Raw genomic sequence first — 19,191 nt, 5'->3', positions numbered from 1 at the left:
GGTGTTTTTCTTTTGCAGGACATGGAAATTCTGGATATAACCAGCATCCGAGACACCCGAATAGGGAAATTTGCCAAGATCCCCAAGGTGAGTCTATGGCTCCTTTCTATCATAGGCCAAGCCCTGAGCAGAGCACAGGCTAGTGTTTGTGGGGAACAGGAGTTTCCAAGCTGTGATGTGTATGAGTGTATATGGAAAGTGGTATGACAAAAGCTGCTAACAAAAAACAAGCCTGTCCTTTTCAAACACACAGTCACTGTAACATGCCCTGTAGCAGGCAAGAAGATGCCCAAGAAGCAAAAATGACTTCCTTGGCTGTAAATGACACTGCCTGACCAGACAACCATAGTAGTTTTATTTAGCAGTGTGCTGTATGAGGTGGCTGCTCAGCAAGCAGCATACATTCTGCTGGCACACAGCTGCTTGGCTTTCTGTTAGGCCTAGCTTTCTGCTTGTGCCCAGCTGCGCTGCCTGAACTACTGAGGCAAATTACAGTGGTCCACATCCCACTGCCAGAGCTTCTCTTATATGATAAATGCATACAAGGGTGGCTCAAACAGGCTGCAAAACCTGCAGTCACTGGGAGCCCTGCACTATGTAGACACTTCACCTTTAAGAGATTTTCCATTTTTCTGCTTGCAGGGTGAGTTGTTTTAAGGACATTTGTGCTTAGGCTCTTGTCTCAGGTGTGATTTAAGCTTCCTGAAGCAAAAGGGGTTAAGTGGTATCTCAGTCAATTGACTTTTATTTTTTGAGTATTGGAGTTACTGTTCTGCATTCTGAGAAGCTGACTACTGTTCTGCAGCTGTTTATCAGAAATAGTATTAGTGTTTTTGTTTTCAACTTCCCCTTCCATGGCAGAAACAGAAAGGTAGAAATGAGGATGGAACGTGAAAAGACACACAAGAGAACAAAGATAAAATGACTACAAGCAGGGGCTGATCCAAAGGGGGTGCAGTGGCACAGCTGCGTCACCCTTTCAGACTGGACTGTGCTGCTAGAATCTCTGGGAACTTTAAAAAAAAATCCGAAAGCAGAAAAGAGCTCCCCCTTCCCCTCTGTGCTCAGAGGCATGTCCCCTCCCCTCCCTTTCCTTCATCTCCCACCTGCTATGCTGCTTTCCCCACTGTACAAAAATGTTATGCTGGCTTAAGCATCCCTACAACCAATGGCCGCAAATGGATAAATCTTGTGGTTTAGGACTTTCGTTTGAAAAAGGGGCAGGGGGAATGGCGTTCACCAAATAATCATGCCATTGAGTGCTGGAAGTCTGGTGTTGAAGACAGTCAAAAACAATTTCATAATAGGGTGCTGTCTAGGTATGGAAGACTACCTTAAGGCTGTGTTTCAAAGGATTACCAATGACGTACTGCAGGAGTGCACAGTGTTGTCCATGCAGATGACATCCTAATAGCCGAGAGAAATTCAGAGGACAATGCCACAATATGGCTTTAAATTAACAAATATAAATATGCTTTTTCATATTCAGGTTTTTGATTGAGGCATTTTGTAGATGCAGAAGGGATACCACCCATTAAAAGTAATGGCAAAGAGTAATGTCTGGATTGGACCCATAGGCTCCAGATTGCTTAAAGATTAGGCACCTAGCTCCAGAAGGGTGATACAAAGAAACAATGAGATGCCTGGACTCCATTTCTGTGCAGCCAACAGAAAAAGCTGGGCTTCTGGTAAAGATGATTCGAAGAGCTTGGACACAGACTGGGGAGTTGTCTTGGGCTGATCAGTGGGAAATGCCAATGTAGGAGTGTGTCTGGACTCCTGCCTGCCCCTGGAACTTTCTTGCTTAACTCAGCATTGCACACTAGGTGCCTGCATGCATTCAGGATCCAAAGCCGCAGGTTGTCTTTTAAGGGTAGGTGTCTAACTGAGAAGAAAGAGCGGTTGGTGGTGCCCACCAGTTCACCATACCTGTCAGGTTAGAGCACTCCAATGTGGCAGGGGATAGGATGAGAATCCTGCTGTATTTTTGTTTGTTGTTCCCTAATCCAGTGACTCTCTGGTGTAATAAACAGTCCCAGAGGGAGAGCATGGACCCCAGATCTTCATTTAGGCTGAGTGCCCTAAACAGTAGTCAGGCTCCTTCTTTTTCTGGCCCAAGCAATCATTCAGCCCAGCTGTCCAGCTTCTATAGGAAGATGTATTGAGCACCCCAGCCCAGACCACTCCATACCCTGCTAGATAGAGCAGTTTAATGAGAAGTGAGAGACTTGGGCAAACACTTTAGCCCTAGGTTGTTACATTGCCACTTCCATGACTTCATCTTTTGAATGTTGGGTTTTTTTTTCCTTTTTTTCCTTTCCAAGTACCTGAACTCAGTGTTGGTGTGTATGAAACGTGCTTTGAAAATGTCTACCAGCTTTGGCTCTTCTGAGAATTTAGGTGAAGATTAGGCACTGATCTGCCTTGTGTCTGCTCTATAATGGAGCTGAGGTGGGAGCTAGGAATCCAGCTACTCAGAGTAGGTATTTCTGGGTATGTGAGGAAGCCTTATTTTAGGTGATTAAGGCTGTTGCATTCCTGAATGTGAGCAATGAGCCAGTTAAGAAACATGATGAGTCTTGTGGCCACTGGAGTTGGGATAGTCATGATCACTTTTTCTGACTTAAAATCTGCCTTACTGTAGTTTACCAGATTGGATCTGACCCAGCAGCTATTAAGTATTACAGAATATGTCAGAGCTTCAGTCATTTCTGGCCATGTTAAACTGTTACGGAAGGTTCACCCCAAATCTGTCAATACTAATCAGCCCCAGGACTGCCTCTGCCATGTTACAGTGAAAAATACATAGTACATACTCTGCAGGGTTTCCTACATAAGGTAGATATTGCTGATATATTGCTGCGTGGGGGGGGATAAACTAGGAAACAGAAGTAGATATTAGGAACTGTGATATATGTTGTAGGGCGAAAGGGGAGATAATGGAGAGACATAGTTACAATTACAAGATGGGGCTCCTGGCATTTAAAACAAATGTTTTGGTTTTCTTTGGCCGGAGATGGGAGGTGGCCCCAGAAAGTAACTGAGGATAGAAGAGAACGCTTTTGTGCAAGGCATGATCCTAGCAGGATAAGTATTGTCTTGTTTCAGTTCCTCTCCCTGAGGAACATCACTGAGCATAACAAATTCACTGATTTCCCATAAGCTAAAACTGTGATTTAGCTTTTGCATGGAGATTGTTTTTAAGAAGTTTACAGGGGAACAGTGTGATGTATTATGGAAAACAGTGCTGTGGCTTTGAAATGTACCTTCCACTTCAGGTCACAGGGCTGCATGGTAGCATGTGATCATCAAGTCCTCCTTTTTAGTTTCAGCTAGGATTCAAGGTCCTTGCAACAAAGGGGGTTAAAAGGTTTCTCCGTGAGAAGGTTTTAGGTCGCAAGTGTTGGGAGATCTTGTTCTACACACTAAGAAAATCAAGTTGTTTTGCAGCTGCCTCAGAGAAGGAACTTTCCTATTTTTGCTTTTAACTTCTCTGCATATGGTAAGAGCGTACCACAAAGGGCCCCTGAACAGGAAGCTGTGACAGAGCAAGCTCTCCTTCCGCATGTACTCCAGGCCCTGAAGAGCCTGGGAGGCAGGAGTCCATAGGAAAGTCTTCCTGCCTCTTTAGGGGGGTCAAGGAAAGGGAGTGTCCCATCAGGGGCATTGGATAAAAGCCTGGGTACAAGACTAGGGAGAATCATGTGGCCTCTCTGAAATCAGCTGGCTGCAGTTTGAGTTTTCTTCTAACAGGGAAGCAGCCATGGGCTCATTGCCATTTGCCCAGCATTTAAAACATATAAGGGATTTGGAGGGGAAGCCAAGCAGCAAGATAGCTCCCTGGTCATTCTCTGTCCTTCCTACCTAGGGAACATTGATGTTAACAGCATTAGAGGGGTTGTAGATTATACATTATCAGGTGGAGCCCATGACAAGCACACATTCTTCATGGGCCCCACACAGAGAAGCAAAGTGACTTGCTCAAGGTTACCCAGGATGTCAGGGGCAAGAAAGGGCATGGAACACAAATCTCCCAGGTTCTGACCTCCTGGACAATCCTTCCTCCCCAAGAGGCCTTCAGAAGCTGAAGTTGCCAAATGCCCAGGGAAGGCCCTGGCCACATTCAGCCAAGCCCCTTCAACATCCTTGTCCCCCACCTCTACATCACATCGCTTCAGTGTGAATTCACGTTAGTGCATATGCAACACCCAGGGCTCCCACTTGCAGTTTTGAATGCGTACATCTGAAAACACCCCCTCCACCGCACCAAACACATCTTCTCTCTATTAATGGCAATATCTTGTTTCCTCTGAGAACTACTCCTGATATTTTGTATTTTCCTTGATTTACACTATATGCAAAGACAGGTGGGGTGAACTTTGGCTCAGGTTCAACACTAATCCAGACAAGAATTAGCAGCAACTTTGAATGCAAATTCAACAACATAAAAATGTCACTGAATGCAGTTCAGCAGCATGCCAGAGCATTTTAAGAAGTTATTTGTAAGCCATTTGTTTTAATTTGAGTAACATGAAAAACATAAATAACAATAGTGGCTGTTTCACCTTGTTTCTTTTTGCTGCACCGTCTGACAGATGTTATAATTAATGCTGGTTGGGAACTTCCTGTGAAAGGTTTTTCATTTGAAAACAACTGATTTCATTGAAACAAAAATTTGTCATGGCCTAGCACCTGTTTTGATGAAACTTGCTTCCCACATCCAGAATGGGATTTCTGATCACAAGAATAGAGACAGGTCCCAGCAAAGCAAGTAGTCCAGTAGATGAAGCACTCTGCCAGAACAAAGACTTAAATATCTGTTTCTCACAGCCAAGTCACCTGGCATAATCTTACTGTGATGCCTGTACCCCCAGACTATTGACTTTTTGTCTCTCTCTTTCTCATTTATATGCCAACATTTTGAATAATCATGGTGTCATTCTGCTTCCAAATAAATGTTGAACCATTAACATTTTTCATGAAACAGAATTCTTATTTTCTGGTTACTTCTCCTTATAATCAAACATTTTTGGCTTCCATAGGCATTTATTTTAATACAATCCAGAAATACTTGACACAGTTAATAGTTAAACTATTAAGGCCTGAAATATACTTGCATAAAGCAGACGTTCACATGTGGTATTTCAGACACCCATTGTTCACAAGGTGAACAGTGCTGTGTACATGAACCAATAAAGGTTGGGATTCACTAGCATTAGAGAGTGTTTCATATTGTCCACGGGATATCTCAAAGTGCTATAAAGAGTTCTTTCTACACATTGGATTAGAAAGTAGCAAAGCAGTGACTGTAAACACAGTACCACCTAATTATGGAGGTAAAACAGACTTGGGCTTAGCATCTCAGATGGAGGGCAACAACTTGAGCTGTGGAATAGCTTGTACATCTGCATGAGACACTGACTGCGCAGTAGCTCATTACTACTGGACACTCATGTCTTGTGGCAGGAAGCGTGATGCAATGCGACTGTGCAGTAGTAACAAGCTACCGTGCAGTTAGCCTCACCCAAAACCTGTTTGACAACACTACTGCACAATAACTCCAGTACAAAATGACTGTGCATAATGACTGTGCAGTCAGCATCTCGTGTAGACATGGCCACTGAGTATTTTCAGCAGTGGGTACAAATGCAGTCTTTAGATTGGACAGGACTTGAACAACCCACGAGGTGTAGGCCCAAAAGGGGTGACTTATTACTGAAGACTATGCAGGCACACACTCCTGTGAATGCGAGAGATGCAAGCTTATGTCCATAATCCATAGACTCATTTTCAAAGGCAAAGGGAAAATAAGGAGCACTGTTCAATGGAGGTTGATTTTTGTTGCTTTGGGTTATGGTTGCTGCATGTCCCCCACTCCTGTGATTCTGAATTTTAACCTGAAATGGCAGAAGAAGCTACTAATGGTGGTAGGGCCAGAATCCTTGGTTCTAATCCATGAACCCTACTTATGGCAGATTCTAGAGACATGGCAGGGTTTTCTTGTGAACCGTGATGCATGTCCCACTCTGTTCTCCAGCTCCCATACTGCTAGAAGGACCACTTCCCTCAGCTGTCTGGCAGCTGCCTATGCTCTCAGAGCGGTAAAGTGTTGTAAGGATTTTGAGCTACAAGCCCTGAGTACATTTGGCATCAGGACAGCTTTCACCAAATCAAGAATTAGCCTCAATATGTACTATTAAGGCAGTGCTAACTTCAAGAGCATGAGTTTTAGATCTACTCCTTGGCTTGGCTTTTCCTTGGACATGTTCAGCACAGATTCCCCTGTTATGTTATGAAGCTAGTACCCCGTGACTGCTCTACATAAATACCATGGCATAGACAGCATGGAGTGACATTATAAAAAATCGAGTATCATTTGGAGTATGTCTGAAGAAGGTTGTTCATACACCTCTGCTTGGTACTATATTGTGAGTGCAGGCATATCTTTGGTTGCCATTTTTTTCCTGCTGTTTCATGCGAAGAAAGGCTCTTCTCACTGCCTTTTGCTCTTTGCACTGTTTTCTGCTTTGGTTTGGTTTGGGTTTTTGCTCATATTTGCATTGGAGAATTTGCTTACCTGGCTTCTGAATCTGGTTTGTACAGGTGAAGGTATTAGGGAAATCAAGTGAATAGGAAAAGAAGGGAGATCAGAGCTTGTAAATGAATCACTGTGGTGATTGCTTTTTGAAGGGCAACTGTAAAGTCTGTTTCTACGGTTCCATTTTCTGTGGGGTTTCAGTTGTAGTCTGTCCTGTCCTGTGCTATCCTCCTTTGTATGGGGCAGCCCCTATTTTTACACTGCAGTTGCAATATGACATAATCTCGTTGTGGTGTGAAACTGCACTGTGATATGCTCAAGTTTTATGGCACTATGATTAGAGAGTGTAGTCTGAGCTCTTGATACCTTCCATTAGGTACCCTAGGGCTTCCATCATTATTAGATTAGAGTGCCTCACCAGTGCCAACTGATTTAGCTTCATAAAATGCTTCAGAGGGATATAATCCCCACTAAACAGATGAGAAACTGAGGGTTTATCTGTGCTGCATTAATGACTTGTCTTGGGGAGGATGGGTCTGCCCACATGCGCCAGAGTCATTCCTTGACCCCAGCCCCCACTCCACCAGGGTGACATGATATCAAGACATTGAAAATGCTCCATGTGGCAATTTTGCGTAGCAGAGCAGATGCATGAAGGTAGCAGCTCTGTGTGACAAAGCATTCAATTTGCCAAGACTCTGCTGTGAACCACAGAAAGTCTACACGAGTGATAAGCAACACAAAATTACAGGGGAGGAAGGGGAGGAGGGGACAGTGCGTAACAAATACAGGAAATGTGTTCAGCTGCAATTTCTCTATTGTTTTGGCTTCATGATTTACTGTGTTGGAATTAAATACTGTGGACAATCATCATCAGGTCTGTGGGATGCATTAAAGTCCTAATATAAAATCCGATATTATTGCTCCTTGTGATGAAGATCAATGAGGTGTACTGATCCCATTGAGACCAATCTGTGTATGCAGTAGTGAAAAGGAAAATGGCTGTATGTGGTTGGATGGGTGTATGTGTGTAGGCATGCGCTATACACCTCTTTAAAAAAACTGAGGATGAAAGAAAACTACTATACTATGTTAGAGATTCATCCTCTCTCATAAAACAAATGAGCTCTCTGAGTGACTTTTCCAACTATGTTGCATAGCCTTAACTCTCCCCTCATTTAAAGGCGCTTATGGTGTTCTGATTTTTGGAATTGCCCCATGTGAAGAGCTGCTTTCCTCTTGAAAGAAGCATATGTTGTTTACATGGTCCTGGGGTGAAGTCTAGCTTGTGTCTCTTTCCCTAAAGATGCCTGTTTATTACATACAGACTCATTTAAATTTTGAATAGTCTTGAAATCCATAAAAACACAATTGAAAAGATCTGAAATGAACAATCCTGTAATATATAGTGCCATAGGTGCATATTTGCATTATACAAGCATTTAAGAGCTGCTGATGCTGAGGTGTTTTGAAACTAAGGCATTACAAGTACAAATGGGATTTGAATTGCCAATTAATAGCAGAAATTTGAATTGCCATAGAATACAAGCAGATATTTGCATATGTTTTCCAATAAATTAAATTCAGAGGTGAGCGTAAGTGACTTTACAAAAGTCCAGTGTGTTACAACTCACCTTCTTCCACTTACAAGGTGCAATATTTTACTCAGATTGCTTAGACCCCCATCCCCTTAAATATTCCCTCTGAAAATAGCCTACTGTACTCATGGTACTGATTAGATATTTAACAAGCTGTTTAGCAAGATGCAGCAAGAATTCTTTGGGCCTGTTCTGTTCCTTCTGAAATTTGTGCTAGTTTTTAAGTGGCTTCAAGAGAACCAAGATGAGTCTTTGTCCAGCTGTGGCTGGAGAGCTACATTCATATAATGACTTTAGTGCATTAATTTCATCCTTTTCTTTTAAATTTCCTGTTTTGTTAAGAACAGTATCCATTGCCTCAGCATTTGAGCACCTCGCAGCTGGAACACTTTATACAGTAATGCCAAATAACTACATGAGAGTCTGTAAAAACCAATATTTCCCACACAAACATGGTCCAGTAATTAGCTATTGGTTTGACCAGTAAGGAAAGCCTAACACTTGGCAGGCTCGGGCTCTGGAGAGGGGATAGAACAGATTAGAGGTGAGGGAAGGACTAGCTTTGGAACTAGCCACTGGCAGTGTATGCCACTGAAGAAATTCCAACCATTGGCACAGGACAGTGGGGAGAATCCATCTTTCAGATAACTAGGTCCTAGGCTATGTAGAGCTTTAAAGAGCATAACCCACAGCATGAATTGCATTGCAGATAGATGATGATTTAGTGTTTGGATTAAAACTCACAGCAGTAATGTGGTGTTTGGGCCATTTATTAGGTATGTGGGGGAGCGGTCTAATGATGCTGATGAACCTTGCATTAGTAGTGTCTATCTCACTACATGTCAGCATGCCAGGCTGTTACAACATCTGCAGGGTCTTGACGTTTGGGATGTAAATTTTGCAAGAAAAAGAATTATCTTGAGATCTCTAGCATGTGCCTGAGTGAAATCCCAAGTTGCTAGAGCAATCCATCTGGCCTTCCATATTCCTGCTTGACCCAAGAAATGCAGGGCCTACTATAAAAAAGACCATCTAAGCCTCGTCCAACCACCAAAGAGGGTCACTGATTTTGGTTAGGGGAGAAGGCTTTTTGTGGGTAAGTTTGCTTGATACCTACCATTGATTCATATCTATTTGGGAATGACTGTGTACTCTCCTTTGCAGAGCCAGAAGCTCCGAGAGGTTTTTAACCTGGATTTCCCAGACAACAACTTCCTGCTCAAGACCCTGACTATCGTGTCTGGCCCTGACCTGGTGGATCTCACCTTCCATAACTTTGTCTCCTACAAAGAGAATGTTGGCAAGGTATCACTAGGCTGAGGGAAATGGGCCACCAGGCACATCCTCGAGTCATGGCATGGGGCAAAGTGGTGTTTGTATAGCTGGCAAGTGTTAGTGCAGCTGACAAGCTCGCTAGCAGCAAGAGAGAAGAGTAGGGTTCCAGTGAGAGAAAGGAATACAGTGCCCCAAGCTCCAAGCTGGAGTCCCTGCAAGCAGAAATGCAAATGAAGAAAATAGGGTGCATCTGCTGATTTACCTCATCCTCATTCCCCCTGAAGTTAACATAGATTAACAGAGAGCTGAGGGAGATGGGCAAGTGAATTCTAACTTGCATTATAAGCCTGTGGCAGAAAACAGGAGTGTAAAATTAGTTCCACCCTAACCAGGTAGTTGTTAGAGACCAGCAAGTGAGCAGTGCTCCTTGTTGTAGACAAAACCTGGGCTAGGGCAGATATCTGGCACCATTCAGACTGAGGTGCTCTAGGTGTTAGTTTTTGCAGTCTTCTTACATCTCATTGCTTCAGCCATTTGCTATGGTTTGTTCCCAGAGCTGGGCTGCGGATATCCTGGCCATCGTTAAACACCCACTTACGTACAATGCTTCTCGTTACACCTTCCTGGAGAAAATGTAAGTGGCTCCCAGTTAATACTGTTCTTCAGACCTGCAGCCTGTTGCTTCTTCTGCTTCTGTCTGTACAGGCAGCAATGTCCATGCAGACTCCTGGCAATCACCTGCTCCTACAGCTCAGCTACAAATCCTTTGTCTGAACTCAAGTACCTAAAGAACAGCTGTAATGCCAGCAGGTGAATTAATCATCACTGGTGTTGATGACTAGCATCCAAGTGCTTGGGAAGCCAGGCAAGAACATGCTCAGCATTACAGAAAAGCAGTGCAATCCCCAGGTGTAATGTATGGGTAAGATGCCCATCAGCATCACAGCTCTAACCCTGAGGAGTGATGCTTCTGTCTTCCAAGATAGTAATAATTTAACTGGCCACTAAAGAGAAATAATTAACAATAATAACCTATTTGAGGTGTTTCTCAGGCATCAAGCATGTACGGTGCTGCCAGTCTAGCTTTCACTCCCTCCTTCAGCCCTTTCTCTCCCTCCCACCAACTTCTACTTATGGGGTAAAATTGCAGTTTGCAGTCTTCTGGGACATTGCTTGGTAACTAATGCCCAAATGTGTTTCTCAATCTGTCGAACCACGTTCTCCTCCTTGAGCCCTGACACACATAGCTTGGGAACATTATACAAGTGTATTCTTGACCTCCCTGCTCTTTTTCATAGACTGGTGAAGCTGAAGATGCAGCTCAATTCAGAAGGGAAAATTCCTGTCAGAAAGTGAGTACAGGAATTTACATCTTATCACAGACCTGGTCAGGTCAAAGGTAGGGTGGCTGGGTGAAGTCAGACTCTGCCTGATGTTCTACCTGCACCCAGAAGTCTTGACCTGAACATTTTGGCCTTACCCTGAGAGGTGGGGATGGAAACTTCTGACTCATGGCTGCTTCCCAAGGGGAGGATGGGATACTGGGGTCAAGGAGTAGCCCAAGTCTCTCTGTTCTTGCCGCTGCAGCAAGAGAAAGTCCCAAGCCACTGAAATTATGCCACTGAATAAAGATATTGATACAAAACCTGGCATGGTCTGGGCTGTTATTGGGATATTATTTTGCAAACCTAAGCCTAAGGCTGGATAAAATCCAGGTGTCATTTTAGCTTTGCCCAAAAAATGTTTAAGAGGTTTCGGTTTTGGTCTGTATATGAATAACAGCTTTCTGCCTGACTGACAGTAGCAATGTCAAGCCCATTTCTTGCTGACTTCTATTATAAATATGCACAGTCTTTGGAGGCTCCCCCAATTTTGTAGCATTTGTGGCTCCACTGAGTTTATCCACATTCTTCTGGAATTGCACCAATATGAGTGTGTGTAGCATGGACTCTCAAGGCTGCATTCTTCCCTGTGATAGAACTAGTATTGGTGCAAGGACACAGGAAGAGTAACTTTTACTCCTCTTTTCTAAGAGCCAGACTAGCGTGCCTCCTCTTTTAGGCCTCCCTCAACTTTTGATTCAGCTAAGATGTGCCGGGGTGCACCACTGCTCCAGCTCTTCCACCTTGTGCTAACACTGTGGCTCCCCTGGTGGTCTGCAATGCGCCTTCCTGTAAATGGTGTATGATGCTGATTCTGTACCTCTCATAGAAAACTTTCCAGTCTAGAGATATTCTTAGGAGAAGCCTTATGACCCCTTTGAATGTGTGTAGCTGGTACAGTGCAGAAGGGCTGAAGTGAAGGATTAAATTCTCCTGTTTGCATATATATATTCTTCTATATTAACAATAAGGCAGCACAATCATTGCATTTATGGGGCCATACTAGGAAGTTTAAAATTGCTCTGCCTTTGGCTTTGTGCCTTGCTATTACACCACAAGAGGCAAGTGCTAATCATTTGGAATAAATGCAGTACCTGCTGTGTATTATATTGCTTCATTCTTACCAGCAGAATTTGTGCCAGCTACCCATTTCACTGGATGGCTGATCATTATTCCCTAATAATTAAAACAAAAAAAACTGCCCCAGAAATTCAATGTGTCAGAACCCATCACATGTATCAACAGGCTTTTAAAAATGTATAGTCCCTTAATTAATTAATCATCCTAGGGAAGAGTTCTTTAAATCAGTCTTTAAAATGAAATCGGCCAGTGTTAATACAGGGAGAAAACAGTTTGTTCCTCAAATAACAAGCTTTAAAAAAATTGTGTTTGCATATTGTACTTCTCCCAAATGTCCAACAGCAGCCTGATCTTTAAAGGGAGTGGAGGTTAGGTGCTCTCTATAAAACATTGCCTCACTAAGGGTGTGGACACAAGAATTTTTGGAGCCCTCTCAAAAGGGCAGCAACTGGTATATTCTAATTGTTATGTGTAAACGAGCTGAGAATGAGTCAAATGCAGTAAAACTGCTCCAGCAAATGTTCAAATACAGACTAAAAACCAAGGGTTACGGAAGTGCTTAGGCACCTACACATGTAGGCAGGAGCTTAGTGGAATTTCCAAAACTGCCTTGGCCTAGGTGCTTTTGAAGATCTCATTCAGTGTTTTCTTGAATCCTAAGGCATAGAAATATGTTTAAAAATCTAGCCCCAAGTCACTACAGTTCTTGCCATGATAGCCATTTAGTGACCGATATAAAATGAGTCTGCTGAGTTCAGTCCCCTTCTCGTTTCACACACCACCACATTTAACACATTATTGTTACCCTTGTTAGCTGTTAGCAGCCAAAAGGCCCCAACAGCTGAACAGACATGAAATCTGAATTAACCTTTGTGAGAGGGACACTGTTGCTGCCTGTACTGCACTGTTTTTATTAAGGCAGGATGAGATGATATTTAACTGTTATTTTTATTTTAATCTTATGTAGCACAGCAGTAGGGACCCACAGTAATCTGAGCCCACTGGAGTCTGTCTGCCCTCACTGTCTGGTACCTTTCTTTTCAAAATGGAAGTTGCTTGGACTTCTGCAGCAACAATTCATATCCATACATTGCAGTACCCCCTTTGCACATGTGTCAAATTTGCTCTCTGTTTGCATAAAGGATTTTGGTCTGCTGGACAGACTAGCCTAGCACAGCTCACTAGCAGCAAATATAGAGAGAAAAAAGAGCTTTCAATTAATCTCTAATTGACAATGGCTATTGCCTTTGATAGCAGGATGCATGGCCCCATGGTGGAAAGTGTTTCATAGCAAGGTTGTAGCACAAGGCAGCCACATGCTCCTGGCTACTATGGACCTGTCAATGGTCAGTAGAAATCCAAAATGGGGCAGGACTAGGCAATGAGACGGGGTGGTTTATGCTAGTCCAGTGTGTCCCCATTATAGCCAACAGCAAGAGGGCTGCTAGAAGATCCCCAGCTAGTTTTTCATGATGGAACCTCTGAACTAAAAGTAGCAGAGGAGATACTGCCTGTGAAATACTAGGCCACAGCGATTGGAACATGTCTCTCTGAGTATCTGTTCTCTCACTCTGTGACCCAGTTTTGTAATGCACCCTCTTATCCATATCTTGCATTGTCCTAGCCCATCTCAGGGTCTGCACCTGCCAGGTCCCCAACCCACGCTCCCTGACTGCTTTTCCCATATTGCTTTACAACATTTTGCTCTAACTGCCCTTTTTTCTCTCAGCATTTTTCAGATGTTTCCTGCAGACAGGAAAAGGGTAGAAGGAGCTTTAAGTGCCTGTCACCTTCCAAAGGGCAAGGTGAGTATTTCATTATGGTAAAAATTCTCCATAACTTCAGAAAAATGTATTCACTGCCATTGCCTTCTTGACAGTGTTACAGTTATCCATGAAGAGAACAATTATCCATCCCCTCTGACACTATATAGAGTCACAGAGTTATAGAGAAGAAGGGTTGGAATGGACCTCCAGAGGTCATCTAGTTCAACCCTCTGCCTGAGGCAGGATCATCTCTATCCAAAGAATCCCATACAAACCATAATCTATACTCCACATAAGAGTACCATAAAACCTGCCACAGGTAAAGTGGGGGAACCACAGCAGCCAATGACCTGCTTTTATAAATGTTGTCAATATGGGCTCAAGAGGTCCTGGGTAAAGGGCCACGTCCCCTGCTACAGAGGAAGGCAAAAAACCCCACAGTCCATACCAATCCAACTGTGGGGTAAAATTCCTTTCTGACCCCAAATATAGCAATCAGTTTGACCCTGAATGGAGGAGCAAAACCCTCTAGGCAGAAACCTCTGCCTTTGATCCCAGCAGGAGCATTGGCACACTCCAGTCAAAGTCCCCAGCCTTGGCTGTAGTCAACACCCAGGGCCTCTGAGGAAGACTTAAAAACACCGTGGCATATAGCACAAAAGGGGCAGGGGCAACCAGTAAAGCTCAGAAGCATGGGAAATAGCCATGGTAGAACACAGGCATAAGCACATCTAATCATCTCCGACTAGTGGCTGGCCAACCTCTTCTTGAACATCTTGAGTGATGGACAGTCCACAGCTTCTCTAGCAGTCTGTCCACTGCCTCATGGTTTTAACAATGAAGAAGTTTTTCCAGATATTCACTTTAAATTTAGTTTGCTGGAACTTCAAGCCATTGGTCTACATCAGGGGTGGGCAAAATATGGCCTGCAGGCCATTCTACTTGGCCCACGGGGCCCCTAAATGATTTAGAAAGTTAATATTTATCTGCCCCTGGCTGCCTGTCAAAGATGACAGCTGCCAGGGAAGTAGGACCCAGCGGGAGCTGGTGGCAGAACTAAACAGCCACAGCAGCAAGTGTGGCCTGGTGCCGCCCTCCTCCCCACCATACATCCCAGCCAGAAGCCTCTGCCTAACACAGGCTGCTGGAGGCTTCTGGTCTTGGACTGTTGCTGCCCCCTCATTCTGAGGGAAATACAGATAAGAAGGAGGGAGGGAGGGGGGCAGGGGAGGAGTGTGGGTAATTGCCCCAGTTCTCAGGGCTGGCCAGGCTGGCTCCTGCAGTCCTGGGAACCACATGGTACCAGCAGGCATGCAGGGGGGAGCAGGGAAATGACTGCAGCAGGTGTGGGGAAGGGGCAGCGAGCAGGTGCACACAGCACAGCACAGCACAGCACAGCAACAGCCAGGTAGGAGGAAGGGGCCTGAGCAGTGCACCAGGGCCAGCACCAAAAGGACCCAGAGTGGGGCAGCAGGAGCACAGGCCCCAGGCTGCCAGGCGCTCTATGGAACCAGAGTGGCTCCCTCCCACCCCCCACCCCCACTTGAGCAGCACAGCCCAGCTCCATAGAGCCCCTGGCAGCCTGGCTCCATGCTCCTGCTGCCCCACTCTGGGCCCTGCCAGCGTTGGCCCTGGGGCACTGGCCCAGGCCCCACTCTCCTGTCCAGCTGTTGTTGCGCTCTGTGCACCTGCTCGCTACCCCTTCCCCTGCCTGCCACTGCCATTTCCCTGCTTCCCCCTTCCTGCTGTGGTCTGGCACCATGTGGTTCCCAGCTGCAGCGCTAGGACTGTGGGAGCAGGTGGGACATGGTGCTGGAGCAGTGGGGGGCGGGGGAAGCGGCAGGAGAAAGGCAGCAGTGGCAGACGGAGGGCAAGTGGCAGCAAGCAGGAGCACAGGTCCACACCGGTGCCCTGGGGCCAGGAGCGGCAGAAACGCAGAGCCTGGGCTTGCAGGAGCACTGGTGGGGGCTCTGCCTGCTGCAGGGGCGAGCTGTGGGCAAACCCTCCCCCTCCATGCAAGCCACAACCCTCCCTAGCCACCCTTCCCCCACACACTCAAAGCCCCCCACAAAACCCATACCCACCCACACCCCACACACCCACATACAACCCCTGCCCCACACCCCACATACCCACAAACCTATGCCCATTCTCCTGCCCACACCCCCCAAATATACAAGAGTAAGACTTCATTTTAAGCTATTGTACAATCACCTCTATGTATACTACACAAACACATGTAAATCAGGACAAAAATATTTTTTTAAATTAAATTAATGAATGTCATAGTACATGTTTGATTTTTAGAATATAATTTGGTATTTTTCTGGTTCAGAGATGGCAAAACCCCTTGCTGAAAGGAGTAATTCCCGGGGGCAAGGGGAGGGACTTCTGGTGGCAAAGGTCAGGGGTTAGCGGGCAGGTCTTTTGGTCCCAAGATGGTGACTAGGGGGTGGGGTACCTGTCAAGGGGCAGGGTTACCCATGCAGCCCCCAATGGCTTGCCCAAACTCAGTAAGCAGCCCTCCACCCAAAATAATTCCTCGCCCCTGGGCTACATCCTCCTGTCTGCAGCTAGAGAGAAAAGGCCATTTCCCTCTTCCTTATGGCAGCTCTTCAGTTATTTGAAGACTGCCATCATGTCAACTCTTAAGTGCCTTTTCCACAAGCTGAACATACCTAGCTCCTTCAGCTCTCCTCATATGGCTGCTTTCCAAGCCCTTTATCATCTTTGTTGACTGCGTGTAGACCCTTTCTAACTTCTCCACATCCTTTTTAAATGTGGAGCCCAGAACTGTACACAGTACTTCGATGAGGCCTAACTAGCGCTGAACAGACAGGCGCTATCATTTCCTGTGTTTTGCACCTAATTCTTCTACTGATGCAGCCCAAAACCACATTCACCTTTTGTGTAGTTGCCTCGCACTGCAGATTCATATTGAGTTTGTAATCGATCTACCAAGACTCACAAGTTCTTTTCCATAGTGCTACAATCCAGCCAGGTGTCACCCGTTTTCTATTTGTGTTTTTGATTATTTCTCCTGAGGTGTAGCACTTTGCATTTGTCTGCATCAAGCTTCATCCTGTTAACTGTAGCCCAACTTTCCAATCTGTCAAGAACCTTCTAATTGCACTCACATCCTCCAACGCAATCACAGTCCTTCCCAGTTTTGTGTCATCTGCAAACTTGCTTCAAGAAGCTTTGTGTGCCAACATCCAAAACATTAAGAAACACAGTGAACAGCGTTGGGTCCAGTACAGACTCCTGTGGGACTGCACTTGAAACCTCCTGCCATTTCTGATATAGACCAGTTAACAATTACTCGTTGTTTGCAGCTATTGATCCAGTTATCTGTCTATCTTATAGTAGTTTTATCCAGTCCACATTTTTCCAATTTGTTTATGAGAAGGTCGTGTGAGACCTTGTCAAAATTCATACCACTTCATAGCACCACCCTGGCACTAGACCTGCCAAGTCTCGCAGCAGGTCAGTGGCAATTTCAGGACTATAATCCTGGTCTTCTGAATCCCAAACCAGTGTATTGTTCCCTAACCACTCTGCCTTCCTGACCAACACCAAGCTACAGTCACACAACTGCCCCCCTGAAGTAACTTAGTATAGACTTTTCTCAGCAGCCTTATGACTTTTCCTTAGGTGCTCTGCCTACTAATGGGGTGTAGGTTATAGCCATGTTGGTCTAAGGACATAGGCAGACATAGGTAGGTTCTTTGGGTGAATCTGATACCTTTTTATTACACCAACTTAAATAGTTGGAAAAAATGTTATAGCAAGCTTTCAAGTTTAAAAACCCTTCGTCAGGCTGAGGAGGTCTCTGCCGTTGGTGTGTGCTCTTCCTAATGCACACTTCTGCAAACTGCAGCACTCCAAGCACTATACAGCATGGACATGAGACTATAGATGATGAGGTATAACAAGGCAGTGAAGGCAGCTATTATACTGATATATTGTTTCTTTTGCAGAATGATGCCATTAATCCAGAAGACTTTCCTGAACCAGTGTATAAAAGCTTCCTGATGAACTTGTGTCCCCGGCCAGAGATTGATGAGATATTCACCTCCCAGTGAGTCTCTGTAATCCTGTAGGGGCAGGCCTTGTTTCATGAGGGAAAGAGACAGACAAACGGGGGGCAATAAAGGAGGGAGAATGTTGTACTTTTAAAAAGCAGTTACTGGTCTGTATGAAGTGACCCAGGAGGCAGGTGCCTGTGTCATAAACAGCTGTGCAGTTAGCCTTTTCATATGCAGTCTAAACAGAGAGGGTAAGGATTCACTGGGTGCAGCTACATATGCAATTAAGGTGACACAATAAACTCAGAAGCACTTTAAACCAGAGAAAACTGCTCTTGGGTGCAGCATCTACATGTACACCCAGGGCAGCAGCAATTTGAGCTGGGGAGAAGTAGCTCTAGGCTGTTAAGAGGCATGGGGGGTCAGACCTGGGCTCTGGGTGGTGGTGTTGGGTGGCAGAGGGGCTGGCTGGGGCATGAGGGTGCTAAAGAGCAGAGCCATATGGTTAGGGAGCAGGCAGTCCCCACACTTTAGCACTGTCATGTCCCAGCCAGCCACAGTCACTGTCTACACATGCATTTCAGCAGTTACTTTCTCTTCCATAAGATGATACTGTCCTTGGCAGTACTATCTTACAGTAGAGTTAATTAGTTTACTGTGCCCTAATGTACATATAGATTTTGACGTTTTACTGCAGAGCTAATTAATGTGCTCCTTGTGGCGGGCCAGTAGGGGGCGCTCCTGCGTTGAGCCGCCCACCTCCCTGCGCCCGCCCACCTTCCAGGCTCCTAATGCCTCCCTAGGGTCACCTTGCGTCCAGCCGAACCCCTTCCTGGAGCACACTCGCTAGCCTTTAGACCCACCGCTCAATAAGTCTCTCACACCAGTCACAAGTGAGGACTTCACTGAGTACAGGGGTAGGGTGAAAATTATGCCTAAGAGACCCCTTACGTCTGAGGACTAAGGGAGTCAATACTTTTTGCCCCCGGACTTGGGGAAGTGCCCCAAGTGCCTGTACTGGGTCGAGTACCCGTAGGACATTAGGCCTGTGTTTCCCCAAGGACACAGGGCCGAGAGCGAGTCCATTTTCGGGGTGGTGGCGGCAACGTTACCGCCAGGCTAGCGAGTGTGCTCCAGGAAGGGGTTTGGCCGGACGCAAGGTGCCCCTAGGGAGGCATTAGGAGCCTGGAAGGTGGGCGGGCGCAGGGAGGTGGGCGGCTCAACGCAGGAGTGCCCCCTACTGGCCCGCCACACGTGGTGTTAGAGGTGGGATCCGAATACCCTGCTGTTTTACAGGCATAATTTGGGAAGAGTAATAAAGTCTCTGAAATCCCTTGAGCAAACATTTTCTAATTTGGCATCGGGTCAACTGGATAGTGTAGATAGCCAGGATGGCGGACCAGTATGTCCAAATGACCGTGCCTGAACTAAAAGAACGGGCGAAAGAGAGAGGCCTTCATGTGAAGAAAGGGCTAAGGAAGGAGGAACTGATTAATCTCCTGTGCGACAATGACTCAGCCTCAG

At 45.5% G+C, this 19,191-nt stretch overlaps 1 protein-coding gene across 1 annotated transcript in view; it reads left to right on the top strand.

Moving 5' to 3' along the window:
- The window catches only part of PLCB2 (phospholipase C beta 2), an 83,968-nt gene that overhangs the window by 17,746 nt on the left and 47,031 nt on the right, over positions 1–19,191 (top strand). Inside the window, exons 3-8 of the mRNA XM_019518997.1 lie at positions 19–87; positions 9,301–9,441; positions 9,966–10,045; positions 10,710–10,763; positions 13,603–13,678; positions 17,620–17,720. Coding sequence (XP_019374542.1) covers positions 19–87; positions 9,301–9,441; positions 9,966–10,045; positions 10,710–10,763; positions 13,603–13,678; positions 17,620–17,720 — 521 coding nt within the window. The remainder of the gene's footprint in view (positions 1–18; positions 88–9,300; positions 9,442–9,965; positions 10,046–10,709; positions 10,764–13,602; positions 13,679–17,619; positions 17,721–19,191) is intronic.

This window comes from Gavialis gangeticus, unplaced genomic scaffold, assembly GCF_001723915.1.
Source record: "Gavialis gangeticus isolate Ggan-Ray unplaced genomic scaffold, GavGan_comp1, whole genome shotgun sequence".
Taxonomy (NCBI): domain Eukaryota; kingdom Metazoa; phylum Chordata; order Crocodylia; family Gavialidae; genus Gavialis; species Gavialis gangeticus.
Note: the sequence above shows the minus strand (reverse complement) of the source record. Positions and strands in the feature narration are given on the sequence as shown.